A 21,093-nucleotide genomic window follows, 5' to 3' on the forward strand; every position below is an offset into this window, starting at 1 on the left:
GGCAAGAATATTGGCGTGGGTTGCAAGTTCCTGCTCCAAGGGAGGAGCAATTCAGGCCCAAAGAAGTTACTGAACTTGTCTGTGTTTCTATATGGAGAGTAAGTGGTAAAACTGAAATTCAGACACATCTAAAGCCCCCTGGTTTCCAGGTGAGAGCAGGTACAACATGTCCAAGACAACGACATGAATTTTCCAACCCTCCATTTTTGCTAATAGCTCAGTTAATGAAATTCTACCTTTAGAGTAGATTCCATAAAATTAGGTGTACCTTGCAGTGGTTCCATCACCTTGGTTGGGATCTAGAACTGTCTATTAATGTCCCCACGATTTGAAAATTAAAAACAGAGCATTCTTACGCTATTGTAGACTGACACCAACTTAGAGGTCCACTGCAAAAACTCATTCCATCTACTCAAGTTATAAGAATGGTGACCAAGAAGGAACCTTGCTCATGAAGTCCTATAAGTTCATACCAGACTATAATGAAGCCACTTCCCATTTTATTAAAAGTCACCTGGAGTTAGAAATCGGGAGTGCCTCTCAGCACTGCTGCCTTTGGCTTATGCAAGAGTCCTGACACTGATCCAGCCTGTCTCACTTCATGGCTGTCCTCATCTTGTCTTATTCACTTGGTTTTACCTTCACTTATACACAAACATACATACACCACACAAATACATCACTAGAAGTTATTACTGTATTTAATATTAATGTTAAGATCAAGTATTCCAAATCCAACCAGAAACACAATTATTTTTCACAAGGAAGAAAATACGGTTAATTCCATACATCTTTTCTCTTAAAAGCAATAATTAGATTATTCAGATGCTATACACACCGTAATGCACAAAACCAGATCTTTAAATCTCATGGTTTTGAAAGCAGTAATCAAACATGATATCATCTAGTTTGCAAATGATCGGCTTTCCAGTTTTCTTCTCTATATCTAATTACTGCAAAGACAGACACCATGGTGTGGAAGTGGACTTATCAACTTGTGTGTCACGAATCCCAGGTTCTTGTTCTGGCTCAAACACTAACCTGTCATGTGACCATAAGCAAATGCCTAACTTCTCTGGTCTTAATCTCCTTATACGTAAAAAGAAATAGGGATGAACAAGTAACTTCTAAGACCTCTTCCAGTCTGACTAACCCCTCTCATTCTAGTTTCCACTTTGGACCCGCTGGCCCAGCCTATGACGATGCCTCTCTAAACTTTTTTTTACTGATACTAAGAAGTTGGTTGTTTTCCAGCACCATTCCATTAGAAAGAGACGATCACATTGTTATAAGACTGAGCAAACATCTGCGCTAATTCTTCCCCAATTTTATTGAGATGGAACTGACATATGTTGTATTAGAGGAACACAACAAAATTATTTGATATATATATACACACACACACATAGTAAATGATCACCACAATTAGTTAAGAATAGCATCCATTGCCTCACATCATTATAGTTTTTTTTTCTTAAGATGAGAACCTTTAAGACTGCCTCTGCTGGCAACTTTAAGATATACAATACAGTATTAAGGATCAGGCTGCACACTACAGCTCTAGGACTTTTTAATCTTATGCCCGGAAATTTGTACCTTTTGACCCCCCTCACCCATTTCCTTCGCCTCTAGCATCCACCAATATGGTCTGTTTCTATGAGTTCCATCTTTTTTAGATCCCACATAAAAGTGAGATCATACAGACGCAATAAATAAAGAACTGATGAAGTAGGAGAGATGGAGTACTACCAAATTCTCTGTGAAATGAAATTTGTGGTTATTTGACACTGTTGACAAAGGATGTTATTAGACTGTTCAGAATTACAAATGAGGTTAGAAGGATTGTTAGATATTAAGCAGATTCTATTTCACAATAATTAACAAGGATAGAAGACTACGCAAGCTAAATCACATCAGAAATTTCCTTTGGCTCTTTTCGGCATGCCAGGAAGAATTTGAGTCACTTTTATTGCTTATCCTATCCCTGTGCCCCTGAAGGGCGAAGAAGAGCGTTAGTCATCTGCAATTAATTACTCATTGAATTTGTTAAGCCATGATCGTCTTTCCTTTTGAGCTTTCATCTAAGGATCTCTAAGAACTTTTGAATATTAATTATAACAACACTGTCCTGAAATAATTTTTGGCTTTGATTAAAATTGCATGCCCTACTTTTGATTACTCTCTTCAGGTGTGGAGCCTAAAAAAAATTCTAGACAGTTAAAGCTTAGCAAGAGAGTAAGCACATCAAACCCCCCACCTCACCTCTTACAGATGAGGTTCTGAGACTACAGAGGTTAAGAGACTTGCTCGATTTCACCTAGCTCATCACAAAGCAGATTTAGCATACAATGAACCACATCCTGTTCTCTGAGGCTCCTTTGAGCTTGTGCCAAAATAACATATTTCATTATAATCTTCCACTCATTCAGCCCTTAAATTACTAAAAAACTTTAATTTTATGGATGACTTTCTTAGACACAAGTCTAGCATGTTGGTGGGCGTGCCTCTGCTTCTGTATCATGGGTGATCTGGGAGCCTAAGCAAATATATTTTCCTTCCTAAGACTTATTTTTTTATATTTCTGTCATCGTCTCAAAATTAATCAAGATTAGGTTAATCACCAATACATGAGAGTTGCATACAACTAGGGAGCTGAATAAAATGAACTGTGTTCAAATCTAAGAAAGCAGCCCCTAAATATAAAATTTTTTTTCGCTCTATCTGGCTTAGTAACAATAGACTCTGAATTCAAGCATCATGTTACCTGCAAGGGATCACAATCACGCGTGAAACAGTTTTGTTTTTTTTAAAGTAACCATGGCTTCCCTAGTGGTTCAGATGGTAAAGAATCTGCCTGCAGTGCTGGAGACTTGGGTTCAATTCCTGGGTCAGGAAGATTCCCTGAAGAGGGGAATAGCAACCCACTCCACTGTTCTTGCCTGGAAAATTCCATGGACAGAGGAGCCTGGCAGGCTACAGCCCATGGGATGGCAGAGTCATACACCACTGAGTGACTTAACACTTTCACTTCACTTTGACGGTAACTTCCCAGGTGGCACAGGTATAAAGACCCTGCTGGCCAAAGCAGGAGACATGAGAGATGCAGGTTCGATCCCTGGGCAGAAAGATCCATGGGATGGGGAGAATCCCATGGACAGAGGAGCCTGGTGGGCTGCAGCCTGTAGGGTCGCAGAGTCAGACATGACTGAAGCGACTTAGCACACACACAGGCAGGCGTGATGCTTCAGCCTCTCTGGGAAAGAGGTGGGAGGTGAGGAAGAGCGGCAAGCAGGGGAGGACCCTGGAGTATGACTGAGAAAGAAGAGAACATTGAGAAGGTATCTAAAGAATATTTCAATTAATTCACCATATGCCACAGGTCTGACGCTTTTCTCAAGGGAAGACCATCCTATCACGGTTCAAAGGATTAGACCAGGCTCCTCCCAGCAGTAGTCACGAGACCCTAAGCTTATTACTTTACTCCCTTAAGTGTCGTTTTTCCATCCATAAAATGAGGGTAATAAATGAACCCCTTCCCTGACAAACTGTTGGGAAAATTAAAAGAGATAACGCAAATAAGCGACTGTTGAACAGGCCGTAAGCAGACAATAGACTAACTCTTTGACTTGTTTCAAAACAGGTGACCTGTCTTTACATCAACTGGTGAGTGCCTAGTAGTTTATCTAGTTGTGAAGAGCAAAGAGACTCATGAGGCATTTCCTTAAGAATGCTATTTTTCTTCTCTCCTGAAAAGCTGTTTTTAAAAATTAACACAGCCTAGCATGGCCCTTTTACTTTTGGTTTTAATTTGAAAGTACAGGGCTTAAACAAATCTACGCACCATTATTTTTTATTTTTCAGAAACATTCAGAAAATGATATTAAATTCCATTGCCCTGGGTTGCATTAGAGCTTCTCATCTGAATGCTTCATCCTTTATCTCCACCCTTGTAATTTCTTTCCTTTGTTTTCTACCTTTTGCTTTACTCTGTCTCACTAGGCTCTGTAATTCCTCAAAGCACAGATGATCAAAAAAGAAATGAAAAAAAAATTGAAGTAATAGTTGAAGATACACACAAACAGAATTAATAGAGCCCAAAACTACGGAATTTTCATGACCTAAAGACAAATACTTCTAGAGAATAAATGTGCACCCTTTTTGGCTATTTTTTTTGTGTGTGTGTGCATTGAATAATGTCACAAACACACATTCCTGATAACACATATTGCAATGTCCAAGAAAGCATAGAAATTCATTTTATATAGCTCCTAGGAATATTCCATGGCTATATCATCTCTTTCAGATATTCAGTTTAATTTTGCTGCGGTAGGGCCAGAATTACTTTATAGAAATGATGCCAGGACATCTGTATGGTTAATGTTCTGCTGAAAATAAAGAACGGGCTTTGGGCTTAGATTTATCCTGGTTCTGCTCCAAATTGGAGACAAGGTAGAGTTTTATATCGGCAGAATATCAAGTCCGGTGTTCCTCAGGTTAGGTATCGGTTGCCTGAAATCAATGATTCACGTCAGAAAATAAATTCTATTCTAATTGAAAGTAAGGGTTGCATGCATCCTATAAATGGCTCCCAACTCTTTTGTTCTCATGCGCCATCTAGTGTTGCTTCAGGGAATATTTAGCTAAATTCGCATCCTGGCTGGAAAGATGAAAGGCTTATTCTGGAAAGAGATCATCCAGTCAAGGCCTGGCCTCATTTTTCATATGAAGAAGAATCACTGCTTTCTGAAGGTAAAGCACAGATAATTAATATATTTCCTTATATATGGGATTATACATTATTCTGGATTAGTGGGGGGGGACAATCTCCATAACACCCTGTTGACTTTATTTACTGCTCACATGTGTGTGAAAGCTGCTCAGTCGTGTCCAACTCTTTGTGACCCCATGGACTATACAGTTCATGAAATTCTCCAGGCCAGAATACTGCAGTGGGTGGCCTTTTCCTTCTCCAGGGGATCTTCCTAACCCAGGGATCGAACCCAGGTCTCCCACATTGCAGGTGGATTCTTTACCAGCTGAGCCACAAGGGAAGCCCCTTACTGCTAATAATCATCATTTTTTACTAACAGTATTAAGGGCATAGAACTAAGGTATGCACAACATTCATCACAGAAACTTAAGGATACAGTGGCTTTGGAGTCAGACAAATAGCTGTGATTTGGAGAAACTTACACACTTCACTCAGGGCTTCCCCGGTGGCTCAGATGGTAAAGCGTCTGCCCGCAATGGGGGAGACCTGGGTTCGATTCCTGGGTCAGGAAGATCCCCTGGAGAAGGAAATGGCAATCCATTTGAGTACTTTTGCCTGAAAAATTCCATGGATGGAGGAACCTGGTGGGCTACAGTCCATGGGGTCGCAAATAGTCAGATGCGACTGAACAACTTCACTTTCCTTCTTTCTTTCTACATACTTCACTCAGACTCTGTTCCATCATCTATAAAATGGGCATCATAATATGTATCACCATCACTGTATCTCAGATGGATGTTATGGTTTTTTTTAAGAGAAGAAATATGTAAGGTCCCTATTATTCGAGTTTATGATGCATGTAAGCAGTCAATTAATGGCAGCCACTTTTAATACTGTGTTGAACATTCCTATACAATGGAATTCCAAGGAGCCAATACTTGGGTGACTGCAAGGAGATCCAACCAGTCCATCATAAAGGAAATCAGTCCTGAATATTCACTGGAAGGACTGATGCTGAAACCGAAGCTCCAATACTTTGGCCACCTGATGGGAAGAACTGACTCATTGGAAAAGACCCTGATGCTAGATTTACCCTACATTTACCAACAAGATTCATGAAGTGAAAATATTTAAGTTCTAGGGTTTTCAGTATTTTAGACCACCTGATCTGATCACTCTCATTTTTTTAAACTTTTTATTTTGTACTGGAGTATAGCCAGTCAACAATGTTATGATAGTTTCAGGTAGACAAAAAGGGACTCAGCCATACACATCATTGGAAAAGATCCTGATGCTGGGAAAGACTGAAGGCAGGAGCAGAAGGGGGAAACAGAGGATGAGATGGTTAGATGGCATCACCGACTCAATGCATGTGAATTTGAGCAAGCTCTGGGAGATGGTGAAGGACAGGGAAGCCTGGCATGCTGCAGTCCACGGGGTCACATAGAGTCAGACACAACTTAGCTACTGAATGACGACAATTCTTGGTTGGATCAGCACCTGTTCGGGCCAAACAAATGCAGATTTGTACAGTAACTGGAGTACCCTCGCTTTCTACTTACTAGCAACTCTCCTGTGATGCGTGTACCATGTGAAGGGTGGGAGTACTGACTCCAGTCCCAGTAGGTGGGGCTGAAACCCCAGCTTCTCCACACAGAGCCCGGGGACCTCAGACTTCCCACTCGACCTCTCTGAGGTGAAGTTTCAACATCTGTCACGCAGGGATCATGATAAAATCTATCTCACTCGGGTTTTTCTTTTGTGGGGATTAAATGTGTTGATATATGTACTTGGCACATAGCAAATACTATATAATTTATCTGTTTAAGTATTAGCTGCAGTTTAAAGCAAAATAAAAGTCATCTATTTGGTCTAAGTATTAATAACACTTATAGAACTACTAATTGATATTTAAATAAACCTAAATTTTCAAGAAAGATTGCTACAATGTAACAGTTGATTTTCATAATCAGAAAGAACTAGGAAAGCGTCTATATTTTAAATGTTTCTAATACATATTGTCTAAAAATGCCAACTTTTGGAAAGATCCTTTTTCATAGAAGTATTTTAGACAATAAAAACAATTCCACCTGATTTCTTTCCCTATGCTCCATACATTATAAAACTCACTTGTTTAATTCTACACATTCTTCTCTTAGCTTATTATAATGAAATATTTAACATTAAAAATGTCATCACTTTAACCATTTACTCATTAGCAAGTCTTGATTTCTGTATTTCAGTAAATATAAAATAAGGGGGAAGTCTGCCAAAAGTCAACATAAATGTTGGCAGACAAAAACATCACCTGCTTAGTATTTTGTTTTTATCTTCCTCAAGCCAGCCAGACATATTTATTAGGAAAACGAAGACAATAATGTTAGTTTAACCTCTCACTGTTAGCATTCAATTAACACATCCAACAACCGGAAAGGAGCTACTTGCTATTATAGGACTGACATAATAGCACTGAAGTCAGCCTAAACCCTCCAAAATCGTCCTGTACAACCAAACTGTTCAATGGCCTGGCCAAGAAGGCGAATTCCACCTTGGTACCTAAGGCTAAGGGAACTGAGTTCTTGACAAGTTAACACATCAGTGTAGCAACTACATTTGGTATGGAAGGAAGAGAAGTTCACATCCCCGCTCACCCACTGCGAGGTCCATAACCTTTCACACACACTATCACATTCTCGTCACAGCACTCATAACTCTGACATGTTTAGCAAAGGTCTCTCTTACCCCATCAGAATTCAGGTTCCATGACATCAAGAATTAACTCTTTCTGTCACCTCTGTAGCCTACCGCCTGACATAGTATCTGACACATAATAGATGCTGGGAAAATATATTTACTAAGTAATAAGGTCAATGCAAAGAAATAGTGGAGAACAACAGAATGGGAAAAACTGAGAGATCTCTTCAAGAAAATTAGAGATACCAAGGAACATTTCATGCAAAGATGGGCTCAAAAAAGGACAAAAATGGTATGGACCTGACAGAAGCCGAAGATATTAAGAGGTGGCAAGAATACACAGAAGAACTGTACAAAAAAGATCTTCATGACCCAGATAATCACGATGGTGTGATCACTCACCAAGAGCCAGACATCCTTGAATGTGAAGTCAAGTGGGCCTTAGGAAGTATCACTATGAACAAAGCTAGTGGAGGTGATGGAATTCTAGCTGAGCTATTACAAATCCTCAGATGATGCTGTGAAAGTGCTGCACTCAATATGTCAGCAAATTTGGAAAACTCAGCAGTGGCCACAGGACTGGAAAACGTCAGTTTTCATTCCAATCCCAAAGAAACGCAATGCCAAAGAATGCTCAAACTGTCTCACAATTGCACTCACCTCACACGCTAGGAAAGTAATGCTCAAAATTCTCCAAGCCAGGCTTCAGCAATACGTGAACTGTGAACTTCCAGATGTTCAAGCTGGTTTTAGAAAAGGCAGAGGAACCAGAGATCAAATTGCCAACATGCACTGGATCATTGAAAAAGCAAGAGAGTTCCAGAAAAACATCTATTTCTGCTTTATTGACTATGCCAAAGCCTTTGACTGTGTGGATCACAATGAACTGTGGAAAATTCTAAAAGAGACAGGAATACCAGACCACCTGACCTGCCTCTTGAGAAACCTGTATGTAGGTCAGGAAGCAACAGTTAGAACTGGACATGGAACAACAGACTGGTTCCAAATAGGAAAAGGAGTACATCAAGGCTGTATATTGTCACCCTGTTTATTTAACTTATATGCAGAGTACATCGTGAGAAATGCTGGGCTGGGTGAAGCACAAGCTGGAATCTAGGTGGCCAGGAGAAATATCAATAACCTCAGATATGCAGATGACACCACGCTTATGGCAGAAAGTGGAGAAGAACTAAAGAGCCTCTTGATGAAAGTGAAAGAAGAGAGTGGAAAAGTTGGCTTAAAGCTCAACATTCAGAAAACTAAGATCATGGCATCCGGTCCCATCACTTCATGGCAAATAGATGGGGAGACCGTGGAAAGAGTGTCAGACTTTATTTTTGGGGGCTCCAAAATCAGTGCAGATGGTGATTGCAGCCATGAAATTAAAAGACTCTTACTCCTTGGAAGGAAAGTTATGAACAATCTAGATAGTATGTTAAGGAGCAGAGACATTACTTTGCCAACAAAGGTCCATCTAGTCAAGTCTATGGTTTTTCCAGTAGTCATGTATGGATGTGAGAGCTAGACTATAAAGAAAGCTGAGCGCCGAAGAATTGATGCTTTTGAACTGTGGTGTTGGAGAAGACTCTTGAGAGTCCCTTGGACTGCAAGGAGATCCAACCAGTCCATCCTAAAGGAGATCAGTCCTGGGTGTTCATTGGAAGGACTGATGCTGAAGCTGAAGCTCCAATACTTCGGCCACTTGATGCAAAGAGTTGACTCATTGGAAAAGACCCTGATGCTGGGAAGGATTGAGGGCAGGAGGAGAAGGGAATGACAGAGGATGAGATGGTTAGATGGCATCACCGACTTGATGGACATGAGTTTGAGTAAACTCCGGGAGTTGGTGATGGACAGGGAGGCCTGGCGTGCTGCGGTTCATGGGGTTGCAAAAAGTCGGACACAACTGAGCGACTGAACTGACATAATAAAAATAAATCATGCAGGTTGTTGAAATATTACTTTCTATTTCTGGATAATTTTTATCCCTTACTGTTAGCTGTTGTCTCACTTACCTCTCCGCCCACTACTTAGTGGATCTCAACTTTCCAGCAGGCTGTGGCAGGCTGGTGCTTTATGCTACTGCATGGTATGTAATGCCAACCTTCACCTCAGGCTTTGGGAGCATAAACCTCATAGACTCTCATACTCCTTCCAATGGGTGTAGAAGTGATGGGAAAAATGGTAGCCCCATAGCTATCACACAGGATCATCTTGGGCTTGGGAGTGTTGTGCTAATTCTTAACCTGGTTATACCCCACTATCCTCTAAATTATACTTGATGTCCTTGAAAAAGGCCTTTTTCTAGACAGCCTTGACAAGCCAGAAACCCACATCCACAGTTGGACACAGACCTACAGGCCTTGCAGAGTTCCCTGAGAAAAGATCGCAGTCCTTGCCATGTATGAGAGGACCGGAGGAGTTTTTTAAAGGCATAGATTCCTGGCCTTTATTCTCATGGAATTTTGATCCAGGAAGATGAAGAGAATCTGTGTTCATTAAAAGTTTAAAGAATTTTATTCACTGCCACTTCTACCCACCACTCAACCATCCACCTCACCATATCTGTAGTAGATTGACTTTGGGAACCCATTCATCTAAACCATATTCCTATCAGCAATGCAGCAAGCAACAAAAATTACTTTGTTTTGTTCTCGGAATAAAGGGGGCACTCATTCATTCATTCACTCATCTGTGCGTCCAGCACAATGCTGAAAATTTGCAGGAAAACAAAAGATGAATAAGATACCATCCTGTTGCCAGGACTGACTGTGTTAGTTATGGGATCCAGCGCAGAATAAAAACACGGGGCCCCTTGTTCAGAAAATATTTATTAAGCGCTTCAAGACAGTGACGGCAGAGCATTAAACCAGCACATGGCCCATCTGAGCGTGGGCAAAGCATGTTCATTTTGGGAACCCACTGACCTAAACAACATTCCTATGAGCAAGACAAAAAGCAACAAGAAGTACTTTGTTTTGCTCTCAAAACAAGGAGAGCCCCCAGCAATGCTGACAACACTGGCCCTGCTTATGTATAAAAGAGAAATTTAGAACATTCCCACTTGAGAAATGAAATTCAAAAAATTAAGAAAGAGTCTTTATTTCACTCAATTTTTCTAGTTGAATAACTAGCCCTGACTCTTCCAATGATTGTGCTCAAATAAGAACAACAGAGTAATGAATTAACATCTTTTATTACTTTGGGTTTTTCCTGGGTGCTACTGCCTTCTAGAAGCTGTAACTATGAGTCCTTACAAATAAAAGCCCCCTTTGTAGAGCTGACTTGGGCGTAGCAAGTGACTTCCATGCCTTCATGAAAAGGAAAGAATAAAAGTTCTTCATTTTTATGTAACTCACAATAGTTCCTAAGTACTTCCTCATCTCCTAATGAAATGCAAAAAAAAAAGTGAGAATTTTCACTCAAGACAGCTGACTTCAAACTTGAATTAATTCAAATTCCTTTAACAAATGAGTTCTTCCATACGTTAGTACATGATTTTTATAAAGCTATTTGTCAAACTCATATTCTGACACTTCATGTTAGTAATCATCATGATTCCATATGCAGAGTTATGTAATTGAAGTTGATGGCTATTTTGTTGTATGGATTTGGGGATCCATAAATTCAAATCTTTGCATTTATTCCTACCCTTTTAAGGTCAAAGAAAATTTTTTTTAAGTGCAGACCAAAAACATGACTGCACTGCTCCACCTTCCTAAACACAGGGCTTAGGAGTTCTTTGTGTGGCTCCCGATTGTTGAGGCAACTACATTAGCAGCCAAAGTGCCGAAGAACTGTTTCTTAGACATTTACTATTTCATGGTTGTTTTGCCTTATTTGTATTCTGACATAAGACTCAGCTTCAGAACATTACAAATAGCAATCAACGAAATTAAAATGAATACAGCGATATAGCATGCGGAAAAGGCAGTAGAGGGGAAACAAAATCTCTAAACAAAAGCACATACAGAGCAACAGGATTTTATTCTGTTTAAAAAAATACCTACCCAGATGGTAAGGGATGCTTTCTCCCTGAAAATGGAGGAGGAAGAGCCAGGAAAGAAGACCTCTTGGGTATTTCTAGCCATTTTTAGAAGGCACTTGAACAGTGAAACTTGCTGCAGTGAAACCGTGGAAGGATGGCAGAATGTGAGCTGTCCATGACCCCCCACCCAGTGCTGAAGGATAGCTGATTTACAATGTTGTATTGCTCCCAAGTATGCAGCAAAATGATTCAGAGAGACAGACAGATAGATAGTAGCTACACAGATATACTCTTTCAGACTCTTTTCTGTATAGGTTATTACAAAATACTGAGATGAGTTCCCTGTGCTACATTGGGTCCTTGTTGGTTATCCTCACTCACTCTAAGGGAAATTATCAAGTATAGAATCACAACGAATTTTACACAGTGAAAAAATCAAATTTACAAATACTTCCCAAAGTTAGTAAGAAAAAAGGAACTCTGCTGAATTGAGTGCACTTTTTAGACTATAATTTTTCTGCAGTCCACTGACAAATATAATATACATACAATATTCCAGTTTAGTTTTACTTAAAACTAAGAAAGGAATGATACCTGGATGTAATTTTTTAGAACTTATTGTAAACAAAGTTTGTTGTCATCAAAACAGCTCGTGTACACCTTAGCCAGCAAAGCCCGCATGACAGTTCTAAAAGCAAGATGATTATTCTTCAGAATTACTCTTTTTAAAATACAAACTCTGGGGATTGATTTGTAAGTGTGGGGTGAGGCCGAGTATGTTTTATTTTTAAAATAAAAAATGTTAAACTCCCTAGATGGTTCTGAGATGCAACAGAGGCTCAGAATCACAGCTCTGAACTAATGGTTCTGAAAGTGTGGTCCCCAGACCAGCAGCATCAGCAACACACAGGAACCAGTCTCAATGCAGTTTCTGGAGCATCACCCAAGGCTACTGAATTAGGAGTTCACTCAGGGGAGGCAAAACACTCTGCAGTCCAACAAGCCCTCCAGGTGATTCTGATTCATGTTAAAGTTTTAAAATTGGCTTGGGTCAAAAGCATCTGTCTTGTGGTTAGTAAAACAAAGTTACCAGATCTTTAACCAGATTTGTTTTTATAGTTTCTACCTGCAACACTAATCAAAATAAATCTCAGAAACATATTACTCCATATAAGGATCGAACATGGTCCCATCACTTCATGACAAATAGATGGGGAAACAGTGGGAGACTTTATTTTTTTGGGCTCCAGAATCACTGCAGATGGTAATTCCAGCCATGAAATTAAAAGATGCTTACTCCTTGGGAAAAAAGTTATGACCAACCTAGACAACATTAAAAAGCAGAGATGTTACTTTGCCAACAAAGGTCCATCTAGTCAAAGCTATGGTTTTTCCAGTGGTCATGTATGGATGTGAGAGTTGGACTATAAAGAAAGATGAACGCCAAAGAATTGATGCTCTTGAACTGTGGTGTTGGGGAAGATTCTTGAGAGTCCCTTGGACTGCAAGGAGATCCAACCAGTCCATCCTAAAGGAAATCAGTCCTGAATATTCACTGGAAGGACTGATGTTGAAGCTGAAACTCCAATACTTTGGGCACCTGATATGAAGAACTGACTGATTTGAATAGACCCTGATGCTGGGAAAGATTGACGGCAGGAAGAGAAGGGGATGACAGAAGAGGAGATGGTTGGATGGCATCACCAACTCAATGGAGATGAGTTTGGGTAGGCTCCAGGAGTTGGTGATGGACAGGGAGGCCTGGCATGCTGCAGTCAATGGGGTCACAAAGAGTCAGACACGACTGAGCAACTGAACTGAACTGAAGGATCTAACAGCTGATACTTTGGAAAAGTCCCCTCAAGCAATGACTTCTGCCACCTGATCTCAGACTCTAGCTTCTTCCCCAATTACAGCAGGGGTCAGAAATCCTCTGCTGTAAAGGCCAAGCAAATATTTAGCACAACAGGTCATATGGTCTCCCTCTCTCAATCACTCAAGTTTGCCAGTCACGTTACACAAATAAATGGGCATGGTTGTGCACCATTAAAACTTTATTTATGAAAATGAGTATCAGGACAGATTTGGCTCAAGAGCTGTACTTTACTGACCACTGGGTTTAAGAAGTGATGGCAGGCTAATAGAGAAAAAGCAAAATAAAATGCACACTCTCCCATAAGCACAAACTTATCCAGTCTGGAAGCTGCTTCCAGGTGAAGGACAGACTACAAGAAAAAGAAAAATTATGTATCTCATATATTCACCTATGCCTTATTCCCACAACAACCATTAATTGGGCGCATACTATAATATGTGCCTGGAACCAAACAAAGCCTTGACCCCCTAAAGACCCAAGTCCAACAGAAGAAAAAAACAAAAATAATTAGAAAGAATGCACTGTGGTATAGCCACAGACAATGGAATATTATTCATCACTAAAAAGAATGAGCTAGTAGGTCATGAAAAGACAATGGGAAAATAAATGCATATTACTAAATGAAGCCAGTCTGAATAGACTACATACTGCATGATTCCAACTATATGACATTCTGCAAAAGGCAAAACTCTGCAAACAATAAAAACATCAGTGGTTCCCAGGGGCTGGGGGTAGGGAAGGGAAGAAAGGAATGAACAAGCAGAGCACAGAGTGCTTTTAGGGCCGTGAAAATACTCTGTATGATATCAATGATAGATACATGTCATCATGTGTTGTGTGACTTAGCTCAGACACTAAGTCACGTCCAACTCTGTGACCCCATGAGTTGTGGCCCACCAGGCTCCTCTGTCCATGGAATTCTCCAGGTAAGAATACTTCAGTGGGTTGTCATTTCCTTCTCCCGGGGAGCTTCTCGACTCAGGGATCAAACCATGTCTCCTGAATTGACAGGCAGATTCTTTACCAACAAGCCACCTGGGAAGCCTGTGTTATCATACATTTATCCAAACCAATATAGTATAACACTAAGAGTGAACCTTGTTGTAAAGTATGAACTCTGGGTGATTATGAGGTATCACTGTGGGCTCATCAGTTGTAACAAATGTTATCATTCTGGTGGGAGATGTTGATAATGGGGAAGGCTAGGTATGTAATAAATGGCTGTATCATCATCTCAATTTTGCTATGAACCTAACAGTACTCTAAAAGAAAGTCTATCTAAAACAAATAAAATAAAAATATACGCAGGGAATGAGAAAAGAGTATCTATTAGGACTATTGGTTGAGCAACCTTAAAAAGTAAAAATGCCAGTTAGACATCTGATACTATATTTTTGTTCCAATCATGATGGTTCTATTCCAATAAGTCACACTCTCTGGCCCTTTAATTCACAGACCTAGGCCCACGGTTTCAGGATTAAGTAGACTAGTTGCCTAAGTGAACCCACAGGGCTGAAGAAAGAAGCCTAGTCTAAAGAAGGACCAAACTCTGTAGTAACAATAGTAATAATGACCCCAAACAGCATCCCGCTTTCACCCTCTTGAGTCTCTCACTTTGGAGGTGTCTCGCCACTAGACATTCATGGAGAGAGCAAGTCCGCATATTTTCATTCCTGTATCTTCAGGAACTAAATGCAGTATCTGGCAAGCAAAAGGCACACAATATTAAGTATTAACATGAAGTGGAAAACTACCAATAATTTTAGTGATCACAGAAAAAAAGAAAAGTTGAAAATGTTAGTCACTCAGTCATGTCTGACTCTTTGCAACCCCATGGACTATAGCCCACCAGGGAAGCAACTGCTTTAATATTAATCAGGTTGTTGCAGGAGAAGCTAAGAAACAGACAAATTAGGTCTGGATCTCCAGGAATGAATAAAACACACCACTTGGAGAAGATGGAGAAAGATATTACAGTAGAAGACACAGGAGATAAAGGCACAAGATTCATACATTAAAGAAACAAAAGATCAACACAGCTAGATCATGGGATAAAACAGTGAGAAAAGGAAGGAGATAAATTTAGAAAGTGAAGGCAAATTGAGATGTACCTTGTACGTCTGAGAAATTCACAGATGATCTGGATGTGTGGAAACCATTGTATCATGTAATCTGGAAACCATCATGGTCAGGCACCTAAATTTTTTGAAAGCCCAAGTAGACCACTCTGGCTGTAGCACAAACAGAAGACCAAAGAGCAGAGTACAACAGAATGCTTAACAGAGCCGGTGAAAGATGCAAGGAGCTGATTGAACCATAACCAGCAGAACAGATGGGAGGGAAAGAGCTGAGAGGATTTTCCTAACTTGCTTATACATTATTTCCTATCAGATGGAGAAGAAAGAGCTCAAAGAGATTCTCCCCTTTCCTACCTGGGAGACTTTAAAACAGATAGCGTTAGGAGTGACAGCCAGAGAAGCAAGCGTGGAACACAAAGATAAACCTCAGTCTCTTGGGTCCATGTTGAATTTCAGGCATTTGGGGAAAGATAGGGAAGTGTAGGTCTCAAATGTTTATTTAATAGAGTAACCTACATGAAAACACTCAGTGTAAAAATACAATGCAAACAAGTACTAATATTTTTAACAAGTTTATGACGTGCTTGAGGAAGTGATTAAGATTGTGCATTTTCCTTCTCAGCATGCCCTGCCATCATCACTGCCCATTTGTGTGATAAATGGTAGTAGAAGCAGAGAATGGGCATTTAGTTTGGACTCTTTTTGAATGCTTTTAGCAGGTGACTTCTTAGAATTGAAGGTTTCTAAGAGATTCATCAGGTTAACTCTGCAATGGCTTACAACTGATATTGTAAATTGATATAAGCAAGCTTAAAATTGATATAAGCAAGATATTCAAACATAATAATATAAGCAACTTAAAGATGTAGGGAGAGGTGGGCTTCCCTGGTGGTCCAACGGTTAAGAATCTGCCTTGCAATGCAAGGGACAGCAGTTCAGTCCCTGGTCCGGGAAGATTCCACATGCAGAGCAACTAAGCTTCACACCACAGCTACCGAAGCCCACAGGCCCTAAAGCCACAGCAAGACAAACCCCTGCAATGAGAAGCCCAGGCACCACAACGAGACAAAGCCTGCGCACAACAAGAAGGACCCAGCACAGCCAAAAATAAGCCAATTTTTAAATGGTTTTTAAAAGAAGATGTAGAAGGAGGGAGTGAAAAAATGATGATTTGTCCCAAGAAATGCAGATATTCAGATGCTAACTAGGCTTGCACCTTCAAAAAGACATCAGCGTGACCTCTACTTCCCCATTCCCCACTCCCCACCTCCCCCACCCACATTGCTGAACTATTCCACAGAAAAGAATGTCACCGAGAATCAATACTATCCTAAAACCTTAGGATGCATCTATATTCCCAGGTTGAATTTCTAGAAATGACAACGTGAAAATTGCTGGCTGGGCTAAAAACTAACTATGCCCTTGAAGATGACAGACTCCCCGGGTTTTTTGGACACAAATATATCAACTCTAGAACTAGTTTGATATTGCTGGCTTCTTGCCCAGACTCCAGTTAATGTTTGAGTATTTCTAATCCTGTATAGGCACAATGTTCCTTTCCTTAAGTTGCTAAAACCAAAGCTAAGAGTCAGCCTAATTAATGGAAAATTCATGTATTAAATCAAAAGCAACCAGGGACAAGGATGAACATCTTTCAGGCTATACAAGATAGTTGATTAGCTCTTTTCAGACTGCTACAAAAAAAAATTTTGATGAAGTGTACATGAAAGTGTTCTATATTATATTATTAAAATACATGTAGTCTCTCTATTAAAAAAAATACTTGGGGGTGTGTACTGATCTAGGTTTTAAGAATGAACAAGAGCTGTGTGCGTGCTCAGTCTTGTCTGACTCTGAGACTCCACCAACTGCAGCCTGCCAGAGTCCTCTGTCCACAGGATCTCCCCAGGCGAGAATACTGGAGTGGGTTGTCATTTCCTCCTCCACTGCATCTTCCCGACCCAGGGATCAAACTCCCGTCTCCTGCGGCTCCTGCATTGGCAGCATTCTTTACTACTGAGCCCCTTGGGAAACACAAACAGCAGCTGAGCCTTGTTCAAATCCTAAATAGTAGTTGCTGCGACTGCTATTTAATCATGCATTTGTGCCGGACATTTTGTGACCCTGTGGACTGGGGCCCACCAGGCTCCTCTGTCCATTGGATTTTCCAGGCAAGAATACTGGAGTGAGGCCATTTCCTTCTCCGGGGATCTTCCCAACCCAGGGATTGAACCCAAGTCTCCTGCTTGGCAGGCAGATTCTTTACCACTGAGCTACCTGGGAAGCCCCAAACACTAGTTGAGTCTGTGGTACATATACACCATGGAATATTACTCAGCCATTAAAAAGAATTCATTTGAATCAGTTCTAATGAGATGGATGAAACTGGAGCCCATTATACAGAGTGAAGTAAGCCAGAAAGATAAAGATCATTACAGCATACTAACACATATATATGGAATTTAGAAAGATGATAATGATAACCCTATATGCAAAACAGAAAAAGAGACACAGATGTACAGAACAGACTTTTGGACTCTGTGGGAGAAGGCGAGGGTGGGATGTTTCGAGAGAACAGCGTGTATATTATCTATGGTGAAACAGATCACCAGCCCAGGTGGGATGCATGAGACAAGTGCTCGGGCCTGGTGCACTGGGAAGACCCAGAGGAATCGGGTGGAGAGGGAGGTGGGAGGGGGGATCGGGATGGGGAATACATGTAACTCCATGGCTGATTCATGTCAATGTATGACAAAACCCACTGCAATGTTGTGAAGTAATTAGCCTCCAACTAATAAAAATTAAATGAAAAAAAAAAAAAAAAAGAAATAAAGGGGCAGATATAAGTTCTTCCTTAATAAAGGAAAAGACAAGGAAAACATACACACTGGGACTGAAGTTCTAGTACTATTCTCTGTTAAAAGGGAAAATGAAATTTATATTTCGAGCATTGGCTTCAACCACTGTAAGGCAGTCCAAAAATCACATTTTTCTTTTTTCTGTCTCACATGGAAAAGACACCAGCAGTGGCCAGTGGGGCTGGGACAGCAGCAGAGGCTGCAGCACCGCCCTCACTTTGCACCTGAAGAGTTTTGCTCCTTCGTAATTGGACAAGAGGAGAAAGAAGCAGAGAAAGAAACAGAACTGTCTGTCTATCTCTCAAAACCCAAATGATGGAATGACCTTTTTTTTTCCTGTTTTCTTCTTCAGATTGATTGATCATTAAGGTATCATTCTAGGCAACTGCTGATTGGAGTCCTTAGCATTAGAACAAACTTAATACCTAACTAGAACCAGAATGATCATTGCTGATAACGGGTGGTTGGGGGAACCTCCCAGAAACTATTCCACTGATAGAGACCAAGAACAGAGGCAGGCCTTAGGAGACAGTTTTTCCTCAGTAAAACCATAGGTCCTTGGGAGCTATAAAAATGATGCTGAAGTTAATTCCACTGAGGATCTCCTGGGCTGGGGATCTGGGAACTCAGCTGACATGAATAGCTAAAGATAAGAGATCAGACTATTACCATCAGCGCTCCCAGGCAGTTTTTGTCTTGGTACAGGTCAGCTGAGAGCTCACAACTCAGGGAGCTAGAGATGCATGGAGCTGGGATATTTACACCAAAATAGGAGGAAGGAATGGATTTCCCTCAGCTCCCAGGCTAATAATGAGACTGTAAAGAACTCTGTTCCTTCTGTAGAACCAAGTCTTTTGAGTGAATGCAGCTGGCTTCCAATCCCTCCAGAATAAGATAGAAATAAACATTTAGGGCCTCCCAGGTGGAGCTGGGGTAATGAATCTGCCTTTCAAAGCAGGAGATGTAAGAAATGAGGGTTTGATCCCTGGGTCAGGAATACCTGCAGTAGGAAGTGGCAACCCACTCCAGTATGCGTGCCTGGAAAATTCCATGGACAAAGGAGCCTGGTGGGAGTCCATGAGGGCAGCAAAGAGTAAGGGCTGAGCACAACATTTTAGCTCTGCACAAGCTTGAATCCTCACCCTTTCTTCCTAGAGTTTACTTGTTCATAGTTCAATGGGTCCACAGGAGAATGCATCACAAACACTGAACTATATTAAAAAAGACTTTATAAGCAACAATCTATCCAGAGACTAGCTTTTTTTTTTTCCAGTCAAGCACTTACCACTCAATATCAAGTATTTACTGGTCTTTTCCGCTTTATCACTGCAAGATTTGTAATTTGAGGGTTTTAGTTTTGATAAGAAGAAGACATCAAGGGGATATCTCAGAGAAACAGCACATAGTTACTGTTTTAAATGACCCATTATCAATAAGGATTATTAAAAAAGGATAAGACTAGGCAGGAAACAAAGAAATCTAATATTAGACTATAAAGAAAAAAATTATAATCAAATGGGATAGAAAAATGTTATGTGTTAAGCAATACTTGTAGACCTACTACTAACTTATTAATTTGGGATTTACTTGGAAAAGTGATGCTTTCTCGCAAAACCTCCAAACAAATTAACAGTAACTGAAACTGTAGTTAATATTACATGGCATGTTCGTTTTTCTTTGGTAGCACAGAGTTAAATACAGTTATCTGAATGCCCTTGGTTTATATTTCAAAACCTCTATTTTTTTCTTTATATGAAAAGTCAGCTAAAGATGTTGACTCCACAGTTTTCATCAACAATGTTAATTTGCAACCACAAAACTACACTTTGACAGTGTTTCTTTACTTTTGAACTGACAATGCTGTGGAGACGCTCTCTCAATCAACACCCAAAGGACAGAAGGAGTGCTAATTTTTTGTTTTTCTTTAAATTTGTGGGCTCCTATTTCTCAAGAGTAACCCCCGACCACTTGTTTTTGTTTTCACAAATAACCAGGTAACTGCACACGGTATGCACATGTCCTCCAGGCAACTTAAGTTCAATGCTGCTCAAGACTGATCTTCTTAGCTGTAATTGAAATCATAACCATCCTGAAAAGACTACCAATTAAAATATCCATTTGCCTATATGGAAAGTAGCTCCCCTAGAATATCCCAAAAATCTTTAAAAAGGAAGAAGAAAAAAAAGTACCTTAACCTCATCGTGCAAACAGAGGCTGAAGTTTTACTAAGCAGGTCAGGGACAGGGTCAAGAATAACAGAGGTCAAGAAAGAACACTAAAGCTGATTTTTAACCTCAACCCCAAAGGATTTTTATTTTATTTTATTTTTTCCAAAGGATTTTTTAAATCACACAAAAGCTCATTTTTCTGTCTTCGTTAGAAAACAAACTTTAGCAGTTAAAAGACCTTTCCCGGTGTGGGTTTCGGACCTAACACGTGCACAAAACAGAGAAAAGCACGCCAAGCCGCCTGCTTACCCAAGATGAAAGCAATGCACCAGCTTTGTCACGATTATAACCATTTTCCCGGCCAAGGGCGCGGAACGCCCGGGGGACGAGAAGTGAGGAGACAGCGACGAGGGGGAGCCGCCGCGGCGAGAGCCTTCCCGGGCGCTGCTTCCCCGACACACCGCCTCTCTCCAGCTCGGAAGAGCAGCGGCGCGCACCCTCCTTTCACCGGGAGCCGCGGCTTGTCATTTCCGCTGGATCACCCGGCAGCTGCTGCGGGCCGCGCGTGGAAGCGCGGGCGGGAGGACCAGGACCACGAGACTGCGCTGCGGGGCGGGCGGAGCGGCTGCCGCTGAGGCTCCGGCAGCCTCACGATGCGGGGCAGGGGAGGTCAGCTTTCCAGGAACCAGGATCAGCTGCCGCACGAGCCCCTCGCCCCGC

The 21,093-nt window shown here is 40.9% G+C and overlaps 1 protein-coding gene across 1 annotated transcript in view; it reads right to left on the reverse strand.

The window, feature by feature from the left end:
• The window catches only part of ARHGAP18 (Rho GTPase activating protein 18), a 193,762-nt gene extending 172,895 nt beyond the window's left edge, over positions 1–20,867 (reverse strand). Inside the window, exon 1 of the mRNA XM_043888106.1 lies at positions 20,683–20,867. Coding sequence (XP_043744041.1) covers positions 20,683–20,726 — 44 coding nt within the window. The 5' untranslated portion in view covers positions 20,727–20,867. The remainder of the gene's footprint in view (positions 1–20,682) is intronic.
• Between the last annotated feature and the right edge of the window lie 226 nt (positions 20,868–21,093).

This window comes from Cervus elaphus, chromosome 26 (genome assembly GCF_910594005.1).
Source record: "Cervus elaphus chromosome 26, mCerEla1.1, whole genome shotgun sequence".
NCBI lineage: Eukaryota > Metazoa > Chordata > Mammalia > Artiodactyla > Cervidae > Cervus > Cervus elaphus.